This window comes from Pleurodeles waltl, chromosome 4_1 (assembly GCF_031143425.1).
Source record: "Pleurodeles waltl isolate 20211129_DDA chromosome 4_1, aPleWal1.hap1.20221129, whole genome shotgun sequence".
NCBI lineage: Eukaryota > Metazoa > Chordata > Amphibia > Caudata > Salamandridae > Pleurodeles > Pleurodeles waltl.
This window is the reverse complement of record NC_090442.1, coordinates 607747333-607774409: the sequence shown is the minus strand read 5'-3', so window position 1 is coordinate 607774409 and position 27077 is coordinate 607747333. Positions and strand designations below refer to the sequence as shown.

Sequence of the window (27077 nt, the reverse complement as noted above, 5' to 3'; positions counted from 1 at the left end):
ATCCCGAAAAACGCTCCGTGACCGGCGAGCCAGAAGATTACAGATGGCGTCCACGCCGACAGGACACCGAGAGCTCGAGGAACAAGGAGAAGAAGAGGAAGCCTTCTCTATCCATGAATCGGACTCGGAGGAATTCGACGTCCACGAAACAGTGAGTAAGACATCGAAGCCAGCACACAAGAAAACAGACAAGGCCCAGGGGACGCCACTGCCAACAGGCCATGGCTCAACCCATAAAGTCGGTGACCGCCCATCGGCACCGAAAAAGGCCGAACTAGTGCCGAGATCGTCCGACTCTGGTCGAGACACAGGCACGCAGCAATCTCGGGACCGAGAAAGTGCTGCCGACAAAGATCGACGCCGAGACAGCGGAGCCGAAGCTGCTCGACGCAGAGACAGCGGCACCGAGGAGGATCGACGCCGAGAAGTTTCGACTCCAAAAAAGAGAAAAGTCGCCTCGGAGCCGAAAACGAGTAAGGACATAGTTTCGGTGCCGAAACGACCGGCAACCGAGCCAACTACCAGCTCCTATTCAGAGGAGCAATCACTGTCCTCTCAATTGCGCAGACATAGATTCGAGGACGAGTTACAATCCACTGAAGTGGACCACACTCAAAAGCGGATCTTCATACAGAGTGGAACAGGGAAGATCAGCACCCTTCCCCCTATTAGGAGAAAAAGGAGACTTGAGTTCCAAACACAGGAACATGCACCACAAACAAAAGTGGTGAAGAAGGTAACTCCGCCACCCTCTCCTCCACCTCTAACTCACATATCACCGGCACAGACTCCGTCACACTCACCGGCTCACACCACCATGAGCCAAGATGACCAGGACGCTTGGGACCTATACGACACCCCAGTGTCGGACAACAGTCCGGAGGCGTATCCTACCAAGCCCTCACCACCAGAGGACAGCACAGCGTATTCACAGGTGGTAGCTAGGGCAGCAGAGTTCCATAACGTGTCGCTACACTTGGAACCTGTCGAGGATGACTTCCTTTTCAACACCCTCTCCTCCACCCATAGCACCTACCAGAGCCTGCCTATGCTCCCAGGAATGCTAAGGCACGCAAAGCAAATCTTCAAAGAGCCTGTCAAGAGTAGAGCAATAACACCAAGGGTGGAAAAGAAATATAAAGCACCGCCCACAGACCCTGCTTTCATCACCTCACAACTGCCACCAGATTCAGTTGTAGTAGGGGCAGCTCGCAAGAGAGCCAACTCTCACACATCAGGCGATGCACCACCCCCGGATAAAGAAAGCCGCAAGTTCGACGCAGCCGGAAAAAGGGTCGCAGTACAAGCTGCAAACCAGTGGCGCATCGCTAACTCTCAAGCGCTCCTAGCGCGATATGACGGAGCCCATTGGGACGAGATGCAGCACCTCATCGAGCATCTACCCAAAGATTTACAAAAAAGGGCGAAACAGGTGGTTGAGGAGGGACAAAACATCTCCAATAACCAAATACGCTCCTCTATGGATGCAGCGGACACAGCTGCAAGGACAATTAACACAGCAGTAACCATAAGAAGGCACGCGTGGCTACGAACATCTGGCTTTAAACCGGAGATACAGCAAGCGGTGCTCAATATGCCATTCAATGAGCAACAATTGTTCGGACCTGAAGTGGACACGGCAATTGAGAAGCTAAAAAAGGACACTGACACTGCCAAGGCCATGGGCGCACTCTATTCCCCGCAGGGCAGAGGGACTTTCGGCACCTTCCGCAAAACAACCTTCAGAGGGGGGTTTCGGGGTCAGGCCACACAAGCCAGTACATCACATTCAACACCGTCTACCTACCAGGGACAGTACCAAAGGGGAGGTTTTCGGGGCCAGTACAGAGGAGGACAATTCCCTAGAAACAGGGGAAAGTTTCAAAGCCCAAAAACACCTGCAACCAAACAGTGACTCACAGGTCACTCATCCCCTCCACACAACACCAGTGGGGGGGAAGAATAAGTCAGTATTACCAATCTTGGGAGGAAATAACAACAGACACTTGGGTCTTAGCAATTATCCAACATGGTTATTGCATAGAATTTCTCAAAATCCCTCCAAAAATACTACCAAAAACACAGAATATATCAAAACAGCATTCAGACCTTCTGGAAATAGAAGTTCAAGCATTACTGCAAAAGAACGCAATAGAACTGGTACCAGGCACACAAATAAACACAGGAGTTTACTCACTGTACTTTCTAATACCAAAAAAGGACAAAACACTGAGACCAATCCTAGATCTCAGAACACTAAACACCTACATCAAATCAGAACACTTTCACATGGTCACGCTACAAGAAGTGTTACCATTGCCAAAGCAACAAGACTACATGACAACCTTAGATCTCAAAGACGCGTATTTCCACATACCGGTACATCCCTCGCACAGGAAATACCTAAGGTTCGTATTCAAAGGAATACATTACCAATTCAAAGTATTGCCGTTCGGTATAACAACCGCACCAAGAGTCTTTACAAAATGCCTAGCAGTAGTAGCTGCACACATCAGAAGGCAGCAAATACACGTATTCCCGTATCTAGACGATTGGCTAATCAAGACCAACTCACTGACAAAGTGTTCACACCACACAGATCAGGTCATACAAACCCTCTACAAACTTGGTTTCTCCGTCAACTATGCAAAATCACACATTCTGCCGTGCAAAGTACAGCAATACCTAGGAGCAACAATAGACACAACAAGGGGAATAGCCACTCCAAGTCCACAAAGGGTTAAAAATTTCCTAAAAGTTATACAAACCATGTATCCAACACAAAAAATACAGGCAAAGATGGTATTACAACTCCTAGGCATGATGTCCTCATGCATAGCCATTGTCCCGAACGCAAGACTGCACATGAGGCCCTTACAACAGTGCCTAGCATCACAATGGTCACAAGCACAGGGTCACCTTCTAGATCTGGTGTTGATAGACCGCCAAACATACATCTCGCTTTTATGGTGGAACAGTATAAATTTAAACAAAGGGCGGCCTTTCCAAGACCCAGTGCCACAATACGTGATAACAACAGATGCTTCCATGACAGGGTGGGGAGCACACCTCCATCAACACAGCATCCAAGGACAATGGGACGTACATTAAACAAAGCTGCATATAAATCACCTCGAACTGCTAGCAGTTTTCCTAGCGTTAAAAGCATTCCAACCCATCGTAACCCACAAGTACATTCTTGTCAAAACAGACAACATGACAACAATGTATTATCTAAACAAACAGGGGGGGACACACTCGACACAGCTGTGCCTTCCGGCACCAAAAATATGGCAATGGGCAATTCACAATCACATTCGCCTAATAGCACAGTTTATTCCAGGGATCCAGAATCAACTTGCAGACAATCTCTCTCGAGATCACCAACAGGTCCACGAATGGGAAATTCACCCCCAAATTCTAAACACTTACTTCAAACTTTGGGGAACACCTCAAATAGACTTATTTGCAACAAAGGAGAACGCAAAATGCCAAAACTTCGCATCCAGATACCCACACAGGCAGTCTCAAGGCAATGCCCTATGGATGAACTGGTCAGGGATATTTGCGTACGCTTTTCCCCCTCTCCCTCTCCTTCCATATCTAGTAAACAAATTGAGTCAAAACAAACTCAAACTCATACTGATAGCACCAACATGGGCAAGGCAACCTTGGTACACAACACTGCTAGACCTATCAGTAGTACCCCACGTCAAGTTGCCCAACAGGCCAGATCTGTTAACACAACACAAACAACAGATCAGGCATCCAAACCCAGCATCGCTGAATCTAGCAATCTGGCTCCTGAAATCCTAGAATTCGGACACTTAAACCTCACACAAGAATGTATGGAAGTCATAAAGCAAGCTAGAAGACCATCCACTAGACACTGCTATGCAAGCAAATGGAAAAGGTTTGTTTGCTACTGCCATCATAATCAAATTCAACCATTACACGCATCTCCAAAGGATGTAGTGGGTTACTTACTACACTTACAAAAATCGAACCTGGCCTTCTCTTCCATTAAAATACACCTCGCAGCAATATCTGCATACCTGCAGATTACCCATTCAACTTCACTATTTAGGATACCTGTCCTTAAAGCGTTTATGGAAGGCCTCAAAAGAATTATACCACCAAGGACACCACCCGTTCCTTCATGGAACCTCAACATCGTCTTAACAAGACTCATGGGTCCACCTTTTGAACCCATGCATTCTTGCGAAATACAATTCCTAACCTGGAAAGTTGCATTTCTCATCGCCATCACATCTCTAAGAAGAGTAAGTGAAATTCAGGCGTTTACGATACAAGAACCTTTTATCCAAATACACAAAAATAAGGTAGTCCTAAGAACCAATCCTAAATTTCTACCAAAGGTTATTTCACCGTTCCACTTAAATCAAACGGTAAAACTACCAGTGTTCTTCCCACAGCCAGACTCGGTAGCTGAAAGGGCACTACATACATTAGACATCAGAAGAGCACTAATGTACTACATTGACAGAACAAAAGACATCAGAAAAACTAAACAACTGTTTATTGCATTCCAAAAACCTCATACAGGAAACCCAATATCAAAACAGGGTATAGCCAGATGGATAGTTAAGTGCATCCAAATCTGCTACCTTAAAGCAAAAAGGGAGCTGCCCATTACACCAAGGGCACACTCAACCCGAAAGAAAGGCGCTAGCATGGCCTTCCTAGGGAATATTCCAATGCACGAGATATGTAAGGCAGCCACATGGTCTACGCCTCACACATTTACTAAGCACTACTGTGTAGACGTGCTGTCCGCACAACAAGCCACAGTAGCTCAAGCCGTACTAAGAACTTTATTTCAGACTACTTCCACTCCTACAGGCTGAGCCACCGCTTTTGGGGAGATAACTGCTTACTAGTCTATGCACAACATGTGTATCTGCAGCTACACATGCCATCGAACTGAAAATGTCACTTACCCAGTGTACATCTGTTCGTGGCATTAGTCGCTGCAGATTCACATGTGCCCACCCGCCTCCCCGGGAGCCTGTAGCCGTTTGGAAGTTAGCTTCAACTTTGTACATTTGTAAATATATTATTTAAACCTTAATTGGTACATATTTATTCACTCCATTGCATGGGCACTATTACTAACACACACAACTCCTACCTCACCCTCTGCGGGGAAAACAATCGAAGATGGAGTCGACGCCCATGCGCAATGGAAGCAAAAGAGGAGGAGTCCCTCGGTCTCGTGACTCGAAAGACTTCTTCGAAGAAAAACAACTTGTAACACTCCGACCCAACACCAGATGGCGGGCTATGCACAACATGTGAATCTGCAGCGACTAATGCCACGAACAGATGTACACTGGGTAAGTGACATTTTCAATATTTTTCTAAGTAGGAGTGGATCTCCTTTGTGTGTGTGTGTGTGTGTGTGTGTGTGTATCCGTGTCTTTTATTGACTGTGTATGCAGCAAATGTTCTAACACTCCCGTTTGATTAGCCTAAGCTGCTTGACCACCCTACCACAAATAGAGCGCTTGGGAATTTTTTAAGTGGATACATGGACTCATTTACACAGCATACCTCTTTTTAGTATATTATATAAGGCGCCAGCTTCCTATACTCTGTATTAATATCAAAAGTAAATTTGAAAGTGTCCAAGTGTATGCAGTGGGTAGCAAGCAGTCCTAAAGTTTTTTTTTGTGAAACAGTATTCAATTTCTTTGTGGTGGAATATTTTTGTCTGTAAAGTATGCACACAATAAAGAGCACATGTGAACTCTGGTCTGTAGCGGCTTCTTATCATGTTGTTATACTCCACAGTTATCCCCTTAAGGTAACTTTCTAAGGACTTTCACAAAGATGACACGACTTGAAAAAGTGCTTGTTAGGAATTTTGCTCACTACATCCACAGCAAAAATTCTTTGTTGCATGCCACGCTTAAACAAGGTGCAAAGTCCAAGGATATTGAAACTAGTCAGTATTGGTTTTATATCCAATGTTTCTTATTTTGTCAACATATTTTTTATTCACAGGTTGTACAGTACACTTCTTGCCCACAAAAAAACTCACATCAGGAACTTTGCAGCAGAAAGTTTTGCTTTCTTGATGAGAAAAGTGAGTATATTGTAGCATTGCATCCAGTGGGCATCTCACTGGAGACGGCATTAAAAAGAGCTACAATGTTTAGTATTGTATCTCTTATAAATGCTGTAAACTAGTGCAAGCTGCCATTGGTTTCTGCAAATGTATTGCTGTTTGGTGTTTCTGCTGTGCTTATACTGGCAGTGCTGAAACCTTTTTAAATAACTCCTGTGACTGTAACATAAACAATGTATTCTTTAAATGTATTTAGTTTCTTGTGGACTTCAGAACATATTACAGATATTTGAAGCGTTCCTAAATTGCATTTCAGACAGATACGTCATATACAACTGGATACATTGTATCTTTCTGTTTGGCCTTTCTTGCCCTTTGACTGAGATTGGTAAAGAAACATTATAGTGTAACACTTAAAGCCATTGCCTTTAGTTTAGCAGACCAGTTTAAAAGTGTTTCGATGAGTTAACATTGGCCTTGGACCTTCTGTTGTTAATAAAACACATTATACGTTTTTATGTTTTATACCTTCCCCAGCAAGTACTAGCACCTTTTGGGGTTTTGTGTTCATCTTTGTTTTAACTGCCATAACTTATGTACCTTTAAATATTATTTTTACACTGCTCGCACCACTACTTATCATGGCTCTTTGAATTTTGTACTTTTACCCTTACTCAAATTTGTAATATATTTCCAAAGACATTTGATGAAAACATAGTGTTTGTGGTGCTTCTTTTTACTATTTGGTAATTCAGGGCCCATGTGGTCCACTTTGGTAATTTCCCTTCAAGCACAGATAGATTTCTGCCGTAGTAAGTCCGCTACCAGAATTTCAGGAAGACATTGGCTGCTAAGATAGCTGTCCACTCTAGTCTCATTAGCTCTGCTCTGACTTCAATGCCTGTGTTGTGTATCAGATTTCAGAGTTATGAGGTGTTGCATATGTATTGCTATTTGTCTTGCCTGGCAGGCACTACTGAGTTTATAGAACGCAGGGGTTTACCTCTGCTTTTAGAGTCAATGCCCCATAGCACATAGATATTTGGTAGATCCGCCAGGTGGCTGACATAAACAGGTTCATTATGCAGTGCCACAATGGCTCTCTGACGATAGAGAGAGGCACAATCATTTATTTTTTAAGTTGTTTTACTTCTGGTTGATGAAGAAAATGGCAAATCTAGAATTAACTTCTTGCATCTGTTCAAATGCCTTAAGTGCAATTGCAACTCCAGAGCACAAACAACACTGCTTTGCATTCAGACATTGAGAGTCACTATGCACCTTGAACTGTACGACTGACACTGAAACTGGAAGTTTGTTTCTAAAACAAGCACCAAGCTTCTGTCAAAAGTCCCTTTTACAGCACATGCACATTAGCAAACTGAAGCTTGAAAGATGAGCTATCATGAAAAGCAATTAATTGTACATGCTGCATGTTTTGTCTAAATGTGAGAACAAAAGAAAAAGATATGGGATAGTTTGAAAAACGTGAATATTATTTGAAAATGTTTCAAAGGTACTGGTGGAGAGAACCCATTTCTAATACTAAATTATTACGGATGTTTTAACTTTATTTTTCTCTTTTGAGTAATGTTTATGTATGATACTGTACAAACATTTTTTGTTTATTTAGCTCAGATGTGTATGTGTTACTTAGTCTGATATATAATATTTTATAAGATATACCATTGATGAATGTTACATTATGCATACAAAGACACAATACTTGTCATTATACTACTGTAATGCACTGAATGCTGCAGAAATGTGTATGCTGCATTTTTGGTCGATTTTAATTAACTCACATTAGGTCATGCTAAAGACTTTACTTCCAAATATGTAAGCACAAGCAAAGCTTGCTGATCAGACCTACCTAAAAATAAGTTGCATGATTAATACTAAGCTTTTATCAACAGCATTTTTTGTATCATGCAGGGGCATAGCACCTAACCAGTATGTGTTCCCAGTAAGGTTTTTCATGCATTCTTTTTCTTTCTCATATTGTCATGAATATTGCTTTGCTTTTCATCTGTTTTGCTCTGTAGCATTGCTTGCTGGAGCATCACGTCCTCTTATGCATTCAGTATCAGTGGCCATGAAATTACTATTTTGTAATTTCATCCAGTAAGCCCTACTGCCTCAGTTTCTGGAAACCAAATTGCAGCCTGACCCCTACTTACAAAGATTTGACACCCTCGCCATGTCATGTATATACATTTTTTAAGTGTAATTCAGTAGACAATATGTTTCTGATATTGAGAGCGTTACACATTAAAATGACTCGGCTCTTTTGAATATGTTTGCTTGCAAGGAATATCTTGACACCAGGAAGATAGTTGATCATACTCTTCATTAGTAGAATATGAGTTATAATCCTCATTTATTGTACATAAAAGGAGTTAGGGAATTTATATTATTGTTAAAATTATTCTTAGGATCCTAAAAAGAAACAGTGTTATTATCTATACATAGTTCAGATATCCAGATAATATCTCTTATTTTGCCAAACTTTGCAAAAACAGGTTTATTGTAGACTCTCATTAATTTAATAGCCCAAATAGAGGACACCATAATGACTTCTTTCCTGGAAGCCATAAATAACAGTATATATTTGTAAGGAAATGCCTCCTTGGCATGGTTACCCCCTGACTTTTTGCCTGTGCTGATGCTATGTTTTGAATTGAAAGTGTGCTGAGGCCTGCTAACAAGGCCCCAGCACCAGTGTTCTTTCCCTAACCTGTACTTTTGATTCCACAATTGGCACACCCTGGCATCCAGATAAGTCCCTTGTAACTGGTACCTCTGGTACCAAGGGCCCTGATGCCAGGGAAGGTCTCTAAGGGCTGCAGCATGTATTATGCCACCCTAAGAGACCCCTCACTCAGCACAGACACACTGCTTACCAGCTTGTGTGTGCTAGTGAGAACAAAATGAGTAAGTCGACATGGCACTCCCCTCAGGGTGCCATGCCAGCCTCTCACTGCCTATGCAGTATAGGTAAGACACCCCTCTAGCAGGCCTTACAGCCCTAAGGCAGGGTGCACTATACCATAGGTGAGGGTACCAGTGCATGAGCACTGTGCCCCTACAGTGTCTAAGCAAAACCTTAGACATTGTAAGTGCAGGGTAGCCATAAGAGTATATGGTCTGGGAGTCTGTTTTACACGAACTCCACAGCACCATAATGGCTACACTGAAAACTGGGAAGTTTGGTATCAAACTTCTCAGCACAGTAAATGCACACTGATGCCAGTGTACATTTTATTGTAAAATACACCACAGAGGGCACCTTAGAGGTGCCCCCTGAAACTTAACCGACTATCTGTGTAGGCTGACTGGTTCCAGCAGCCTGCCACACTAGAGACATGTTGCTGGCCCCATGGGGAGAGTGCCTTTGTCACTCTGAGGCCAGTAACAAAGCCTGCACTGGGTGGAGATGCTAACACCTCCCCCAGGCAGGAGCTGTAACACCTGGCGGTGAGCCTCAAAGGCTCACCCCTTTGTCACAGCCCTGCAGGACACTCCAGCTAGTGGAGTTGCACGCCCCCTCCGGCCCCGCCCCCACTTTTGGCGGCAAGGCCGGAGAAAATAATGAGAATAACAAGGAGGAGTCACTGGCCAGTCAGGACAGCCCCTAAGGTGTCCTGAGCTGAGGTGACTCTAACTTTTAGAAATCCTCCATCTTGCAGATGGAGGATTCCCCCAATAGGATTAGGGATGTGATCCCCTCCCCTTGGGAGGAGGCACAAACAGGGTGTACCCACCCTCAGGGCTAGTAGCCATTGGCTACTAACCCCCCAGACCTAAACACGCCCTTAAATTTAGTATTTAAGGACTTCCCTGAACCTAAAGAGTTAGATTCCTGCAACTACAAGAAGAAGGACTGCCGAGCTGACAAACCCCTGCAGAGGAAGAACAGAAGACACCAACTGCCTTGGCCCCAGACTTACCGGCCTGTCTCCTGCCTTCCAAAGAAACCTGCTCCAGCGATGCTTTCCAAGGGACCAGCGACCTCTGAATCCTCTGAGGACTGCCCTGCTTCGAAAAAGACAAGAAACTCCTGAGGACAGCGGCACTGCTCCAAAAGAACTGCAACTTTGTTACAAGGAGCAGATTTAAAGACCCCTGCAATTCCCGCAAGAAGCGTGAGACTTGCAACACTGCACCCGGCGACCCCGACTCGACTGGTGGAGAACAACCAACTCAGGGAGGACCCTCCGGCGACTCTACGACTGTGAGTAACCAAAGTTGTCCCCCCTGAGCCCCCACAGCGACGCCTGCAGAGGGAATCCCCAGGCTCACCCTGACCGCGACTGTCTGAACTCCATTTCCCGACGGCTGGAAAAGACCCTGCACCCGCAGCCCCCAGCCCCTAAAGAAACGGAACTTCTGTGCAGGAGTGACCCCCAGGAGGCCCTCTCCCTTGCCCAGGTGGTGGCTACCCCGAGGAGCCCCCCCCTTGCCTGCCTGCATCGCTGAAGAGACCCCTTGGTCTCCCATTGAAAACTGAAGGAAACCCGACGCATGTTTGCACACTGCACCTGGCCGCCCCCGCGCTGCTGAGGGTGTACTTTCTGTGCTACTTTGTGTCCCCCCCGGTGCCCTACAAAACCCCCCTGGTCTGCCCTCCGAAGACGCGGGTACTTACCTGCTGGCAGACTGGAACCGGGGCACCCCCTTCTCTCCATTATAGCCTATGTGTTTTGGGCACCTCTTTGACCTTTGCACCTGACCGGCCCTGAGCTGCTGGTGTGATAACTTTGGGGTTGCTCTGAACCCCCAACGGTGGGCTACCTTGGACCAAAAACTGAAACCTGTAAGTGCCTTACTTACCTGTTGAAACTAACAATAACTTACCCCCCCCAGGAACTGTGAAAATTGCACTGTGTCCACTTTTAAAACAGCTTATTGTGTTTTATGTGAAAAGTATACATGCTACAGTAATGATTCAAAGTTCCTAGAGTACTTACCTGCAATACCTTTCAAAAGAGCTATTACATGTAAAATTTGAACCTGTGGTTCTTAAAATAAACTAAGAAAAGATATTTTTCTATAACAAAACCTATTGGCTGGATTTGTCTCTGAGTGTGTGTACCTCATTTATTGTCTATGTGTATGTACAACAAATGCTTAACACTACTCCTTGGATAAGCCTACTGCTCGACCACACTACCACAAAATAGAGCATTAGTATTATCTCTTTTTACCACTATTTTACCTCTAAGGGGAACCCTTGGACTCTGTGCATGCTATTCCTTACTTTGAAATAGCACATACAGAGCCAACTTCCTACAATATTTAAAATTAGTATTTATATATGTTCCTGAATAGGAAGTGTTCTAAGATGAACCCAGTTAGACGTGCTATGCTTCTTTAAAAAACAAGAAATCTGATAATAGAACTTTTTTAGACAGACCATTTAGGAAGATGAATTATAGTTAATATTATTCAACCCTGACTGAGACTGCTATAAGCAAAAAGTGTTATAATAATGTGATAAGTATTGAAGTGTGACTCCACCTGTCATTTGAGATTTTTCTCATTCAGGATGGTCCTTTCCAGCCTGTAGCAATTCTCTGAAATGTATAAATTAAGTGTGAAGAAAAAATATGGCAATAAAATGTGCTTGCTGTTAGGTCCTTCACATAATACTAATTCATATAAGTCTTTTGGACCCTCATTGCTTATATTCTACTTAACTACTTTAACTGGGTGCTGATGTAGTTCCTGGTCAAGATTGCACACTGCTGTGCGTTTTAGCTTCCTCCTTTAAGCTACTTATTAAATACCATTGCTATAAGGAAGAGCAAGTGATTAGTGGTCTATTTTCTATTAGCAGAAGCTAACGGCTGGACGTTTTTGACTAGATAAAAATGTCACTGGTCTCTACTATATTGGTAGATGTCCTGGAAAGGCACCATCTCATCCCTAGAAATCAGCTCCACTGATACTTATTTTTTGTTGAGCTATGACAAGTCAGATTTTAGAAGAGCAAGCTATTTTTAAGGCCTACTGGCCCAGTAAGGCGAGAGAGCTGGAGCTAGCAAAAGAACAGACGTTCTGATCATTCTGAAAGTGAATGAGCATTGACGATGCCTTTAAATCTTGCTTTTATCTTGTCAAATTTGCTGTGTGTGCCGAGACGGAGACCAGATGTCAGCTTTGTCTTATAAGTCACTGCTTATTGTATCCTGGAGATTGGTGTTCACTTTTCGCTTGTACACAAATTGTATGAAATATATTTCAGTTGCAAGGAAATAATTTTTTTGTAGTTCTTAAATGAGATAGAAATAAATATTTTAATTGGATAAAATCAAATCAGAATACTTCGTGATGTTTTAATGATAAGTATTTGCTGGAACCCAATTTGCACACATGATTTCTACTCTATATAGGTTTATGAGTAAAATTGTATTGCAATGGACAATATTAGTCTGTAAATGTCAGTGTGCTACCACATCATGCTTTAGTAATATATTTATTAATAGTGAGAGTCGTTAAATATAAACTGAGAAACATTCCTTCCCCCTCCCTGATGTCAGTGCTGTTTGTGAAATAGGCAAGTCAGAGCTCATGTGAACCATGTAAGTGCGCTACATTTTTATCATACATGGAGCAAAATACTAGCCTATTAAACCAAAGAGTTTTTATACATCAGACACTCTGAACTCACATCATTGAAGGTGCTCTCGTATGTGATAATGAAGAAAAAGGCGACTTGGTGAAATTGAATATTTGCCCTGCATCACACAATTAGAGACAAGTTTATGTCTCAAGCTCGTTACAGTTAGGTCAAGTAACCTTTTCTCTGATTTTTTTAAGGTCTGTAATTAGACCAATGGCACATAGGGCACATCGCTGTGACTGGAATGAGTATTAAAATGTGCTGTGGTGTGCATTTCAGTTTTATTTATTCCTCTCTTTTCACCAAAACTGCCATAAGTTAAATCAAGAAACCATTTCATTTTATTCTTTTTTCATTTTTCAGGTCCCTGAGCAGAATGCACTTTTTAATTTGATATTTAATGACCTTGAAAAGAACCCAGAGAAGACAGAAGGTGTCGGACAGTTACTGTTTGAAATGTGTAAGGGTGTCCGAAATATGTTCCACTCAACAGCCACTAAGGTAATATGTGCACACACAAAGATTCATGTGTTGGACTATTTATATTGTAAGTTATTTCACTGCATTGGTTTGCCTTCAGAACTAAAATCCAGGAGATTTTTCTTCATTTGTCTTAAGCTTATTTGCATTGTATTCGTTCTGATAAATGTAAATTAAAGTGTGACTCATACTTTTTTTCTTGCCTCATCTTTGAATTTAGAGGCAACTAAAATTATTGTGATCAAAATAGAAATATAGTCGTTATTGACAGCCAAACATCATGACCGTGTCAGGACTGGATACCTGTGCAATTGGGAGTAGCAAAAGTATTGTTGACCCTTTCAGTGCTAAGGACGTGATGCATCATTGGGGCTGACTGCACTGAGGATGAGGCCATTTTGTCCTTAGCACTTAAACATTTTTTGTCCTTAGAAGTTTATCTTCTTTCTTTGTAAATGCACTACTCAGCTCAATGAGGTATTAATATTTACTGAAACTAAAGAACATGTTAATGAGTTTCATGTTAAGAGCCTTTGGTCTGCGATTCTAGGTACCTTGGAATATAGTGCTGTAACAGTCTCACTATTCTGATTAATTAAAATATTTTAAGGGTAAATTACTAGAAAGAATTGCAGCCCTTTGGAAGTCTATGGTTTTACTATGATTTTTACTGGATTAACTTTTCAAAACTGAATTATTAAGAAATCACTCATCTCAGTCCACTCTTCTAGGCTGTACATTCAATTAATGGAGTGTGACAGGTGCTCCCTTTTATTGTTTCAAGAAATACTACCCATTGCAAGACGGCATCCTGTGTTAGCAAAATAGTCAAATGAATAATTATAAAGAGGTTCCACTGGCTAATTTTCATAAATCCACTGGATCAGTGTCTGGATCATTATGGTATTGTTTAAGAGTTATTTGGGATAATGATTTGTGACTCATGGCATAGGCTAATAATGAAATTAAGAATACATTAACAATTGTCGGGGATGTAGTGTCCATGTAGATGTTTCAAAATATCTACAAGTTAAGACTTCAGCTTCAGAATGGGCATCCTAATTCTGCAGTGGAATTTTATTAGTATTGGGCGTACTTTCATTTGCAATCTTTTGTCCTTCTTTACCCTATAACAATCTCTCTTCGAGTATATTTGTGTTAGAAAATTCACCTATTCTTATTAAGGAGTGAATAATTGAGATTGACACAGGCACCTGAGCTCACTAATTTGTAACAATAATGATAAAGTAAGGTTGTTGTATGACAATGGCATTTTATTTTAGAGTTTTTTTGTGCTAGCTCCATAAGAGTCTAAACTGATTTACACATTTAATTTACTCTTACACTTCTGAGTAACTTGACTGCTTTGGGCTATTCACAAAATGTGAAGGTCAAGTTACTCAAAAGCATACACTCACATGTCTCTACCCCCTAAAAAAGCAGATGGAGCCACATTTAGGAGTGTAAATTACTATTGCCAGAAAGAAACAATAGTAAGTCCAGCATCACACTTGACCAGCCACTGATACTGCAACATCCTTCTCATAGTGGAGATAGGGACTAGAAAGAAAACCCCATAGAAAAGTATAGTTAAATTATTTAAAATAGTTAAAAATATAATTTCTTTTAATTTCATGTTGAAACCTCTAAAACAATATTACATATGTAATTCTGTTATAAAATATTGTAACTGTTTTTAAATAAAAAATATTGTAACATTACATTTTAATAGCATGTATAAAAATTATTTTCAATTACCTCTGTACATCACTTTTAATAATAAAAAAGTTTAATTGATCAGAATTTTTTTTTCTTTAAACTTCAGCTAAACAACTTGAATTTAATTTGCATTTAAATTCAAGATTTATTTAAAAAATAAGTTAATAATGTTGTTGCAGTTTTTTCTTATGTTGTACATTTAAAATATATATACAATTAGTTTACACTAATATTTAAGATAAAAATATATTCCCTCACTTTTTCTAAGCTTAATAAACATTTAAATTGTTCCATGTACTTCACCATAAGGAGATATCTGCTAATGCGGTGGAGATCTTCACCCGACTACAGAGATCTCTTTATGATAAACACCCTCATTATGAGTTTGGTGGTCCCACCGTGGATGGCGAAACTCGCAGGGAGGATGCCACCACCATGGAAAGCAGACCGTGCGCAATCCGACGGTGTTGGGTGGGGGAGAGGAGGCCTACACTTGTTCTCTGCCAGCTTTTTCATGTTGGGGAAACCGCCATGAAAAGGCTAGCGGGGAACAAGGCTATAATCAGTCAGGCGTCGCTCAGCTCAGCTCTGCCCTGGCTGACTACAACCAAGACCACCTCAGCCCGTCAGGAACAATGTTCCTGGCGTGGACGGCGTTCCCCTGGTAAGTCTGCCCACGGATGTAATTGGATGGTCGGAACGTCCGGTGTGTGGCGGTCTGACCATCAACACTAGTGTGGCGGTTCTTGGATCGGCACACTCGTAATGAGGCCCAAAGTATAGGGAACGTTTTGAAATCGGTTTCATTTTCTAGTCATACATTTCCAGCCATTCACACTTTGCAACCTTCCTTCCCCTTTCAGACCACCTCTTCAGTGGGAGCAACCAAGAAACCTGATAATGGTAGCTTAAACTGCTATGGAGAAGTCTAGATTGAACTTCCCCAGCCTGTTATCAGCAGACTGTAGTGCGTTCAGAACCAGTTTGCCACAATGGGCGTATGTTTTCAGTAGTTGGACTTTGTTAAAATATCTCGGAAAGCACTTTATCTTCTAAGTGTTTTGCACAATGCCAAACTAATGCTAAACTAAGGAACCAAAGAGGTGGCCTTTCACTGCATCCTGGACAAACTTCTACAGTTTGTTTTCACGATTTAAGACCCCTTCATCGCCTCCATTGTTTAAAACCCAGGCATAAGAACATGCTGCACACATAGCCTGTGGTATTTTAAAGATTTTGAAGCCTTCTGTTGGTAGTTTTGAAGTTGCAGCCTCCTTGCTTTCTCTCTTATTTGGAGTTTAAGAGTATTCCAAGTTGCACACAAGTTTAGTTATTCATATTGACATAAAAAAGAGCATTTTGAGGGAAAGAACAAATGTACAAAATAATGTTTCCTGTTTTTGTTTTGGAAGCACAGGGATTTGCCCAGTGTAGTTGAGTGTTTCTATAATTATTAAACTTGTAATTTTCTGAAACAATCAATTTGTTGGTCATGCATGTTACGTTATTCCCCTCTTCCCTGCCCGCATAAGCAATTTTGATGAAGGGAGTGGAAGAATTGGACTTTGGAGGTCACCCTTCAGACATTTAGTACTAGCCATTACATATATTTGTTTCAATTTCCAGTGATTATGGTGTAGGTCTTATCACGGTCTCCAGCGATATTCCTCCAATGCCATATACTATGTTTGAATTCTAGATAAAATGTAAATCTAGGTTTATGTGGTCTAATTCTAAAAAACTAAAATAAAAGATTCTCAATTGTATAATTAAAATGATTTGACGTGAACATACTAAACAGATTCAAGAAAATTATACCATGAATCTTGACAATGTTAGTACATGTATAGAACCTTGTTTAGAGGCCACAAAGATTCTCCTGTTTAAATTACTTAAAAATCAAAATGCCTTGTTTGTTCTTCAGAAGTAGTGTTTTTAATGTTGGTGAATTAATATAAATAGTATTCATATAGGTTAGTGACTGAGCATATATTTCATGTGGAAGAAAATTACTTGCTGATAAAAACACCCCATTCTTTCACATTGAACTCTTTTGTTTCTGTCAACTTCGTTAAAAGCTGTGAGTGAGTCATATACTAATCCAGTTTTTCGCTTGACGAAAATGTTTGATTGATGTGTTTGCAGGCTATAAATTTGATCGTTCAGAAACTTGGACCCATTACAGAGACTGAAGTGAAGTTACCATGGAGTACAGTTGGAGAGGTCTTCAAACACATGGTTGAATCAGCTGCATCGTATATCCACAGGGAACATTTTGATGTTCTCTTCAGATGTTTGCAAGTATGTTTTCCTTATAGAGTGAGAACTGAAGAAAATTTATTTTGTCTGTTTTCATCAAGCAAGGTACTGTCATATTGTACAATTAACGTTTATTCTTAACAAATATAAGTTGTATTGCATATTCACCTACTGAATGTGAGCTGTAGGCAGAGAACAAACACGCTCTCACTCACTGTTTTGCTTTCACTAATGACCGAGCTGACAAAAATCTCTGGAATGCACTTCTTAGTTTAAAGAAGAAATGTATTATTATTCCACTACCAGGTTCCTAAAAAAAATGAAGGAGATTAGTAGGTTGAAGGCACACGTTTAAAAATAGTCACAGCAATGAAAGGAAAATATATCAAAATGATTCTCAACTGCAATGTGCACAGCAAATATATGTGATTATATTATAGCATAATTGCAAAGCAAAGGATAAAGTATAAATTCATCACCGTAGGGCCTGCCAAGCTCTTCATCATTCTCATGCCAGGAAGAAGGTGACCCCTGTTCAACAGCGAGAAAGAGATCCTCACGGGAAAATGTCAGGCATTTGACGTCCAATCCTGACCGAGGTCTCGGAAATTTCCTTGCTACTGAGCAGGGCCACCTCTTTTATAGTTTAAACAATCATGGAAAGAGCCTTCTGAAAGACCTTCCCCGCTCAGATGGAAATATTCAAACATGCTGGCTACTGTAGTTCAGAGTTGGAAGACAAACGTTGAAAACTGGCCAGCCTTTCAAGGTTCTCCTTCCAAGGCCACACCTTTCCCTGCACTGGAGAAAACAAAAAAAATGTGCTTTCTTATGCTACTGTGTTCGGTAAGAGAAAATACGAAAAACACAAGCTTAGTTTACCATGTGGAAAAACACAGCTCATCTGCAATGTCTCAACTGCAATGTCTAATGCCACGATAAAGCCAATAGGCAGCTAAACTGAATACAAAATGTCATCTGCAACTGGTGAACATTGCACAACTAATATGCACAGAAACACAAAGTCAGTGGTCAAACATGCCTATTTTCAATACACTACTAATGTGTACCTTTCCATTAAGTCTTAGTCAAGTTTTCTTCTTTTCTTTTTGTGTATTTTGTTAATCTTTGTAGATATTATTGAGTACTGACTTACGCTGTATTAACAAACAAGCCTGCTTTCTTGATCTACCTCAACCATAAAAAGGCTTTGCCTTTTAGTTCACTCTCTTTATTCCCCTATATTTTAATTTCCCTAAAGTAGTTGTCTGTAGTGTTTACGCGTCTCTTACCTATGCATAAGTGATTGAGAAATGTTTGTTGGTCTTGGAAAACTATTTTGGTGAATGTCGAGTGTTAATTCAGAGCTGCTAAGCCTGGGAATATAGTAATAGTTCTGCGTTAAGAGATCTTTATTGAAGTCATAAACAGTGGATGGTCACACCCTATTAATCTAGAGGCATGCTCATGCGTAAGTGTCCGCTTCTTGTTGCAGGAAAGACACCTCACAAAAGGTGAGGACATGTTCAAATGAGTAGTAGAACATTCCACAGACAGACAACTGGAAAAAAGAACCAATGGGGCAGCTTCCATGTGGTGTCGAATGGGGTAGTGGTTGTGTTTCCTCCATTAAGTCTTTAGTATAAAGTTTACGGCTTTTGGAAACTGCTACTGTATCAGTCCATTCATATTTATTTCAGTTAAACTTTCCTTTTAGGTTTTCCTTTTTTCAGTATCTGTAACTTCCTAATGTCCTAAATATACTTACAATAGTACTTGTTTTTTCAGAAGACAAAACAAAAGAAATTATATTTATATTGCCTTCATGTAGGCACAGTAAAGAAAGGTTATTCCAAGGAGATCTACCGTCTTATTCAGAGTGCTCCAGAATGCCATACACTATTCTCTGTTTGACTTCCAGTGATGAATGCTTGCATTACTAAGTAGCATTTCCTCACATGCCCTCTAAAAAGCTGCAAATGTCCTTGAAATAGGAAAATTGCTGTTTTCACTAACAGAAATCGTGGTCTCTTTATCAGACCATACATATTATCACTCCTTTCTTCCTTTCTTGCATGGATATGTTTTGTTTAGTTGACCAGCTAAAATGCATGTGAGAAAAAACCCAATTTTTTTATTAATGAGCATTGTTTCCTGAATTGCACTGACCCTCAAGAAGTAAAAAATAAAATGACTTAGTAATTCCTATGGAAGCTCAAGAACATATCTCTGAAGAATGGTAGACAACCAACGGACTGCATATTTTCAGTTCCTACACATGGGATTTTCCTCTGTCACTTCTGTGGGTTGCTCCTCTGATCCTCTGGGGTGACATCTGCAGAGCATTTTCAATACAATTACAGTTACTGCCTCAAACCAGTGCATGCCACTGGATTCCTCTTCTGGCTGTTAACCATGGCCGACTGTATCCGGTAGAAGCCTGTAAGTTGCTCCGCTGCCACCCCTGGATAGATTGGATTGAACACTTTCTCCTGCAAGCACACACTAAACTCTGCTAGGCACTGCTAACTCCTGATGATAAAAGACTGAATGTATCCTGGAAGAGTAAAGCATTAGGCCTTAGCCTTCTTGGTTTGTGTCTTGCAGGTTACCCAGTTGAATTTGGAATGCCTGCTCACTTTATTGTGACAGCGGGCTATGTCTGCCTTTAACCAGACCACGCAAGTGGGTCCCTGATCTCTCTCTTCCACCTTTTTCCTAGAGAGCAATTACTGAGGCTATGCACTCTCTTTTGGGAATGCCTAAGGGTTCACCCTCTTTTGCTTCTAGACTCTTTAGATCATTCTCCATGCGAGTAATTATCCATTATCCAGTGCTTGCCAGTGGATTACTTGCTTTTTCTCCTAGATGGACTATATAGATCATTTGTCAGGACCACCTGTATACAGTGCATTCCCTCAGTCACACATAGAACATGTACCATGGCTGCCTATATGCAGTGTATGTCCGGTGGTTCCCTGTGTGGCTTCTTGGTGGGCTCAAAATGGCATTTACCATTGTTGTTTTATACCTGGTTAAACAATTTGGGTCTCTAAACATGGCTGTATCCAGTGCATGCTTGTGATTTGCTACTTTCTCACGCCTCAGTATACCCGTCTGATCATTTGCTATTGTTGCCTTTATCCTATGTTGACTTTGGAGATGGAGCCAGGACAATGCAGGCAGATGCATTTTCAAATCCACCTTGAGATGCTCCCACCACCAAATATGCAGCTCTGGTGGACCTCGTTGATGCTAGCACCGACAGAAGCAAAGAAATCTTTACCATTGTGAAGGATTTCACCTCACCTGCTGCTGCCTCCGACTAGATTAGCCCTCACAACCCCTCGACAACAACCTCTCTCAATTCTTCAGCTGCAAAATGTCCAGGATTTACAGCAACTTCAATACGCAACAGAATGCAACAGACCTTGCCAAACGCACCCCGATCTGATCCAAAGAACTGAAGCTAACCACATGATCCGTCATCACTCTAGAGGAAACCACTGCCATAATGATGTCCACACATTCAGGGGCCCTATTGGACCCCTGCCCATTCACGCCCCATTCACACCTACTCTAGAGGCTTGCAATCCATTAGCACCATGCTCACACCCATTCTGAATGCATCCAACCTATTACGCGACATTCTCAGATGCATGGAAACACACAACTGTCCTCTCCCTGGGCACTTTAGCGCACACCAACTACAGATTGGTTTCTCTGCTACCATTCTCGGGTTGTAGATAACAGTCATCAACAGATGCCTCACTAAATACCTCAATGACCACCAACTCCTCAATGCCACCCAGTCTTGTTTTAGACCCAACCTCAACATGGAAACTGCCTTGATCACCACCACAGATGACATGAGCATGACTCTGGGCAGAGTACACATGATTGCCCTCATCCTTCTGGACCTTTCTGCAGCAGTTGATCTGGTCTCCCACCCATATGAATCCAACACCTCTGCAACATCGGAATGCTAGGACACGCACTCCAATGGATTTGCTTCTTCTTGACTGGAAATAGCCAGTCAGTTAGCTAGGAACCATAACCTCGGATACCTGCTACCTCATCTACCTGATCCCAACCCTCTTCAACGCACACATGATCTCTCCAGCATCATGTGCCCTCACAATATCAGTGTCCTGGCCTACACTAACTACACTCCGCTCAGTCTATCCCTTATGGACTAGACGCCCAGTACCTAGATAAAGTTCAATGCCTAGATGACTAAAAACGCTCATTGGGCTCTCTGAAGCTGAACATTGACAAGAACAAAATTTTGATCTTCGTGAAGAGCTCTTCACCATAGGATTCCACTTAGTGGCCAACAGAGCGAGGGCTGACACCCACCCACACTAATAACCTTGGGACTTTAATCAACAGCAAACTGGGCATGACAATTTGCAAATGGTTCCTAATCGGCACCCAGAAAACTGTCACACCCTTGTCACAAGCAAGCTGGACTACTGGACACCATATGTGCCGGGATCAACAAAAAAACTCACGAAAGGCTGGAAACCATTGAGAACTGAATGGCCAGAATCCCTCTCAGCCTCCCATGTTGCATAACGTCACACCTTACATTACCCTACACCTTTGTCATACACATACAAGCAGTAATCAGACTCCTTACCCACACTTTAAGTGCACTTAACAACACTGGCCTAATATACCTTTATAATTTCATCTGCTTTCGCAAACCTTCCAGACACCTCCGCTCACCTGGACTCCTACGTGGACACATCCTCCGCATATGGAAACCCAAAGCTGGTGATTGAACCTTCTCCTACATTTCTCCTAAATCATGGAATGACCTGTTGCTATATTTAGGAGCCTCTGCCTCACTTCTTGACTTCCACAAGAAGTTGGAGACCTTGCTTTAGTAGAGTCCAGCAGAGTTTGGCTAGACTCACATTTGCTGAGCACCAAGATACCCTTGTGGTTGATAGTGTGCTCTACAAGTCTGTAAAACACAACATATCCAGCGTTTGACTCTGTGCTTCCCTTTGTCACCTTTGGACAGACTATCTAGAGAAATTGCAGTCTCTACCTCTGGATCTTCTGTCACTTCGAAATGGACGTATTAGATCTTTTGTCATAGCTGTCAGTAGCCATTGCATGCTTTTGGTGGTCTCAAAAAAGAATTTGCCATGCCTGCCACTAATTTATTGTGTGCCTGAGATTTGCTCCCCTACAGCTCAATCCCAAACAAGAATCATAACCTTTGTCCTTTCTATGATGAGATGCAAGTCTGTTTGTGTACCTTTTTCTCTTGCTACTTTCTTCCACTTCATTCATAAGCACCACTTACCAGCATCCAATGTTGTATGCTGTTGAAAATACTGTTCTTGCTTAATTGTGAAATGATTATCCCAGTATACACTCATTGAGTGGCTCAACAGCAATGAGGACATTCTGTTATGCAATATAGTATATTTTTTCTACTTCCTTAACTAGAGAATGTTCCCATCGCTTATTTGGCCCCATATTACTGGAATTTATTGCCCATGGAGATTCATTCTTGAACAGACCTCCGGTATTTTTTCTCTTCTGATGAGTGAAGATTTGGAGTCTGTCCAAGTTGAATGTTTCATTAGAAGATCTACTACAGCCGTCCTAGAATCTGTGTCTCATTTTACACAATGCTGTTTAACTGAAGATAGAAGGAGCGTTGTTTGAGTACCAACCGATCTTGGGGGTGGAAAATAAACACTTTTTAATTTAGTGAAATTTAGCACAAAATCCAAACCCCAAAAAGTTCTGCTAAATGTAAGTGTGATTGAGAGTAAATAGTTAGGAACATCCTCAAAAATAACTGTGTTGGATGCAGCCACCTGCTCTGAGGCCCTCCTGCAGTCACATAACAGCTGACAGGGATTAGTACCTCTAAAAAAAGGAGCTTCCCTTCTGCTTTAAGCTCCAAGTAATAGTCTCAGTTTGAGAGCTTTACTTATTGCTCCTGCATGTCCATAGTGTATTTTAAAAGAAAAAAATAAAATATATCAAATTGAAAAAGTTAATGTACACCAATGCAGCATTCAATACAGTGGTGTAGCAAAGGTGACATAAACACTAATGCAGGCCTGTCAGAATGACTTCACATTAATTGGTTGTATCATACAAAACAAGCATCATTCTGATGCTGTGGGCTCATCAAATACCAAGGCTGCTGTGCCCCTGCACTTCACCGTAGGCAACTACATATGTGATTCATTCACTTTCGAGACAAGACTAGTTGTATTTTTTAATCAATCTGTGATTCATTCATGTTCGATGGCATATGTTGCTGCAGATACACATGTTTGGCACAGTCCGCTGCCTGGTGTTGGGCTCGGAGTATTACAAGTTGTTTTTCTTCGAAGAAGTCTTTTTGGTCACGGGACCGAAGGACTCCTCCCTCCTCGGCTCCATTGCGCATGGGCGTCGACTCCATCTTAGATTGTTTTTTTCCGCTGTCGGGTTCGGACGTATTCCTTTTCGCTCCGTGTTTCGGTTCGGAAAGTTAGTCAGAATCTCGGAAGAAAGCGTCGGTATTGTTCCGTTCGGTATCGGGATAGTTAGGTACATCGACACCGATCATCGGAAGACTTTGGGGTAGTTTCGATCCCCCATCGGGGCCTGGTCGGCCCGACCGCGTGCGACATCGAAGCCGATGGAACGGACCCCGTTTCGTTTCTGCCCAAAATGTCACAGTAAGTATCCTTATACAGATCAGCACTTGGTCTGTAACTTGTGCTTGTCCCCCGAGCACAAGGAGGATACCTGTGAAGCCTGTCGAGCCTTCCGGTCCAGAAAAACACTCCGGGACCGAAGAGCCAGGCGTCAACAAATGGCATCCACGTCGACAAAACAACGTTTCGACGAGGAAGAGGAAACATTCTTGGTTCCGGAATCAGAATCCGGAGACTCCGACGTCGAACAACAGCAACAAACTGTGAGTAAGACGTCGAAAAGTAAATCCATCGACAAACCGAAAGCCCAGGGGACGCCACTGCCAACAGGCCATGGCTCGACCCATAAAACAGGCGACCCGTCGAAGGCGCCGAAAAAGGGCACGCCCATAGCGAAGACACCCGACTCCGGTCGAGGGACCGCCATGGAGCAACCTCGGAGCCGAGAAAGCGGCACCGAGAGACAAAAACAAGATACCGGCACCGAAAAACATCGGCACCGAGAATCCATGCCGAAAGGAACAAAAATTCTGTCGGTGCCGAAACCGAAAAAAGATTCTCTCTCGGCGCCGAAAAATACCACACCTTCATCCTACACAGAGGAACAAGGAATAAGTGGCCAAATGCACAAATTTGGTCAAGAGCTCCAAAGTGTAGAATCGGACTACACACAAAAGAGACTGTACATCCAGCACGACACAGGGAAGATATCAACCCTTCCCCCAATCATGAGGAAAAGAAGGATCGGACTTCCAAAGGATGACGCACAACCACAAGCCAAAGTGGTTAAAAAAGTCACGCCTCCGCCCTCTCCACCACAGGCATCGCCGGCACAAACACCGCCACAAATGCACTCACCAGCGCAAACTACCATAAGTCATGACGATCAGGATCAAGACGCTTGGGACCTGTATGACACCCCAGTGCCGGACAATGATCCCGAGTCATACCCCACAAAGCCGTCACCGCCAGAGGACAGTACCTCATACTCGCAACTGGTGGCTAGGGCAGCAGAATTCCACAATGTCCAACTGCATTCCGATCCTATAGAGGATGATTTTTTATTTAACACCCTCTTGGCTACACACAGCCAATATCAATGTCTCCCAATGCTACCAGGGATGTTACGGCACGCAAAACAAATTTTTGAAGAGCCCGTAAAATCAAGAGCCATCACCCCAAGGGTGGATAAGAAATACAAACCACCACCCACAGACCCAGTGTTTATCACTTCGCAGTTACCACCTGACTCCGTGGTAGTAGGGGCAGCTCGCAAGAGAGCAAATTCACATACATCTGGCGACGCCCCACCTCCGGACAAAGAAAGCCGAAAATTTGATGCGGCAGGGAAAAGAGTAGCATCACAGGCAGCCAACCAGTGGCGCATCGCAAATTCACAAGCGCTGCTGGCCAGATATGACCGCGCACACTGGGACGAGATGCAACTTCTCGTAGACCATCTTCCCCAGGAATACCAAAAAAGGGCGCAGCAAATAGTGGAAGAGGGACAAACGATCTCAAACAATCAAATCCGCTCTTCACTAGACGCAGCCGATACTGCAGCAAGAACAGTCAACACTGCTGTCACCATAAGGAGACACGCTTGGCTACGCACTTCAGGCTTCAAACCTGAAATCCAGCAGGCTGTCCTTAATATGCCCTTCAACGAGAAACAACTTTTTGGCTCTGAAGTGGATACAGCCATTGAAAAACTTAAAAAGGACACAGACACGGCCAAGGCCATGGGCGCACTCTACTCCCCGTAGAGCAGAGGCTCTTTCAGAAAAACTCCATTTAGAGGGGGGTTTCGTGGCCAACCCACAGACACCACCAGCCAACAAACAAGAACCACACCATATCAGGGTTCCTTCCAAAGGGGAGGTTTCAGGGGATATCGGGGGGGTCAATTCCCAAGGAGTAGGGGAAGATTCCAGACTCCAAAAACACCTCCACCTAAACAGTGACTTTCAAGTCACGCAACCCCTTCACTCAACACCAGTGGGGGGAAGACTAAGCCAATTCTACCAATCTTGGCAACAGATTACAACAGACAATTGGGTATTAGCAATAATCCAACATGGCTATTGCATAGAATTCCACAACTTCCCACCAAACATCCCCCCCCAAAACACGCAAAATGTCACCACAACATTTAGAACTTTTAGGACTAGAAGTTCAAGCACTACTGCAAAAGGATGCAATAGAGTTAGTACCAGTACAACAAAAAAACACAGGAGTTTACTCCCTGTACTTTCTAATTCCAAAAAAAGACAAAACATTAAGACCAATATTAGATCTCAGGACACTAAATACCTACATCATATCGGACCATTTTCACATGGTCACACTACAAGACATCATTCCACTGCTCAAACAGCAAGATTACATGACCACATTAGACCTAAAGGATGCGTACTTTCATATACCAATACACCCTTCTCACAGAAAGTACCTACGGTTCGTATTCAAAGGAATACATTACCAATTCAAGGTGTTGCCATTCGGAATAACAACTGCACCAAGAGTGTTCACAAAATGTCTAGCAGTAGTAGCAGCACACATCAGGAGACAACAGATACATGTGTTCCCTTACCTAGACGATTGGCTAATCAAGACCAACACAGTAAAAAAATGCGCAAACGACACCACGTTTGTCATACAAACCCTTCACAAACTGGGGTTTTCCATCAACTATACAAAATCACACCTAGAACCGTGTCAAACACAACAATATCTAGGAGCAACCATCAACACATCAAAAGGAATTGCCACTCCAAGTCCACAACGAGTGCAGGCATTCCACAAGGTAATAAGTGCTATGTTTCCAAACCAAAAGATACAAGCAAAATTTGTGCTCAAACTTCTAGGCATGATGTCATCATGCATAGCCATTGTCCCAAACGCAAGACTACACATGCGACCCTTACAACAGTGTCTAGCATCACAATGGTCACAAGCACAGGGTCAACTTCAAAATCTGGTGTTGGTATACCGCCAAACATACCTCTCGCTTCTATGGTGGAACAGCAAAAATTTAAACAAAGGGCGGACATTTCAGGACCCAGTGCCTCAATACGTTATAACAACAGATGCTTCCATGACAGGGTGGGGGAGCACACCTCAATCACCACAGCATTCAAGGACAATGGGATATACACGAAACAAAATTTCATATCAATTACCTAGAACTGTTAGCAGTATTTCTAGCGTTAAAAGCCTTCCA

At 42.4% G+C, this 27077-nt stretch overlaps 1 protein-coding gene across 1 annotated transcript in view; it reads left to right on the top strand.

Moving 5' to 3' along the window:
• Nucleotides 1-27077, top strand: part of UTP20 (UTP20 small subunit processome component) — a 966235-nt gene that overhangs the window by 70811 nt on the left and 868347 nt on the right. Inside the window, exons 6-8 of the mRNA XM_069229033.1 lie at nt 6028-6109; nt 13080-13217; nt 17061-17216. Coding sequence (XP_069085134.1) covers nt 6028-6109; nt 13080-13217; nt 17061-17216 — 376 coding nt within the window. The remainder of the gene's footprint in view (nt 1-6027; nt 6110-13079; nt 13218-17060; nt 17217-27077) is intronic.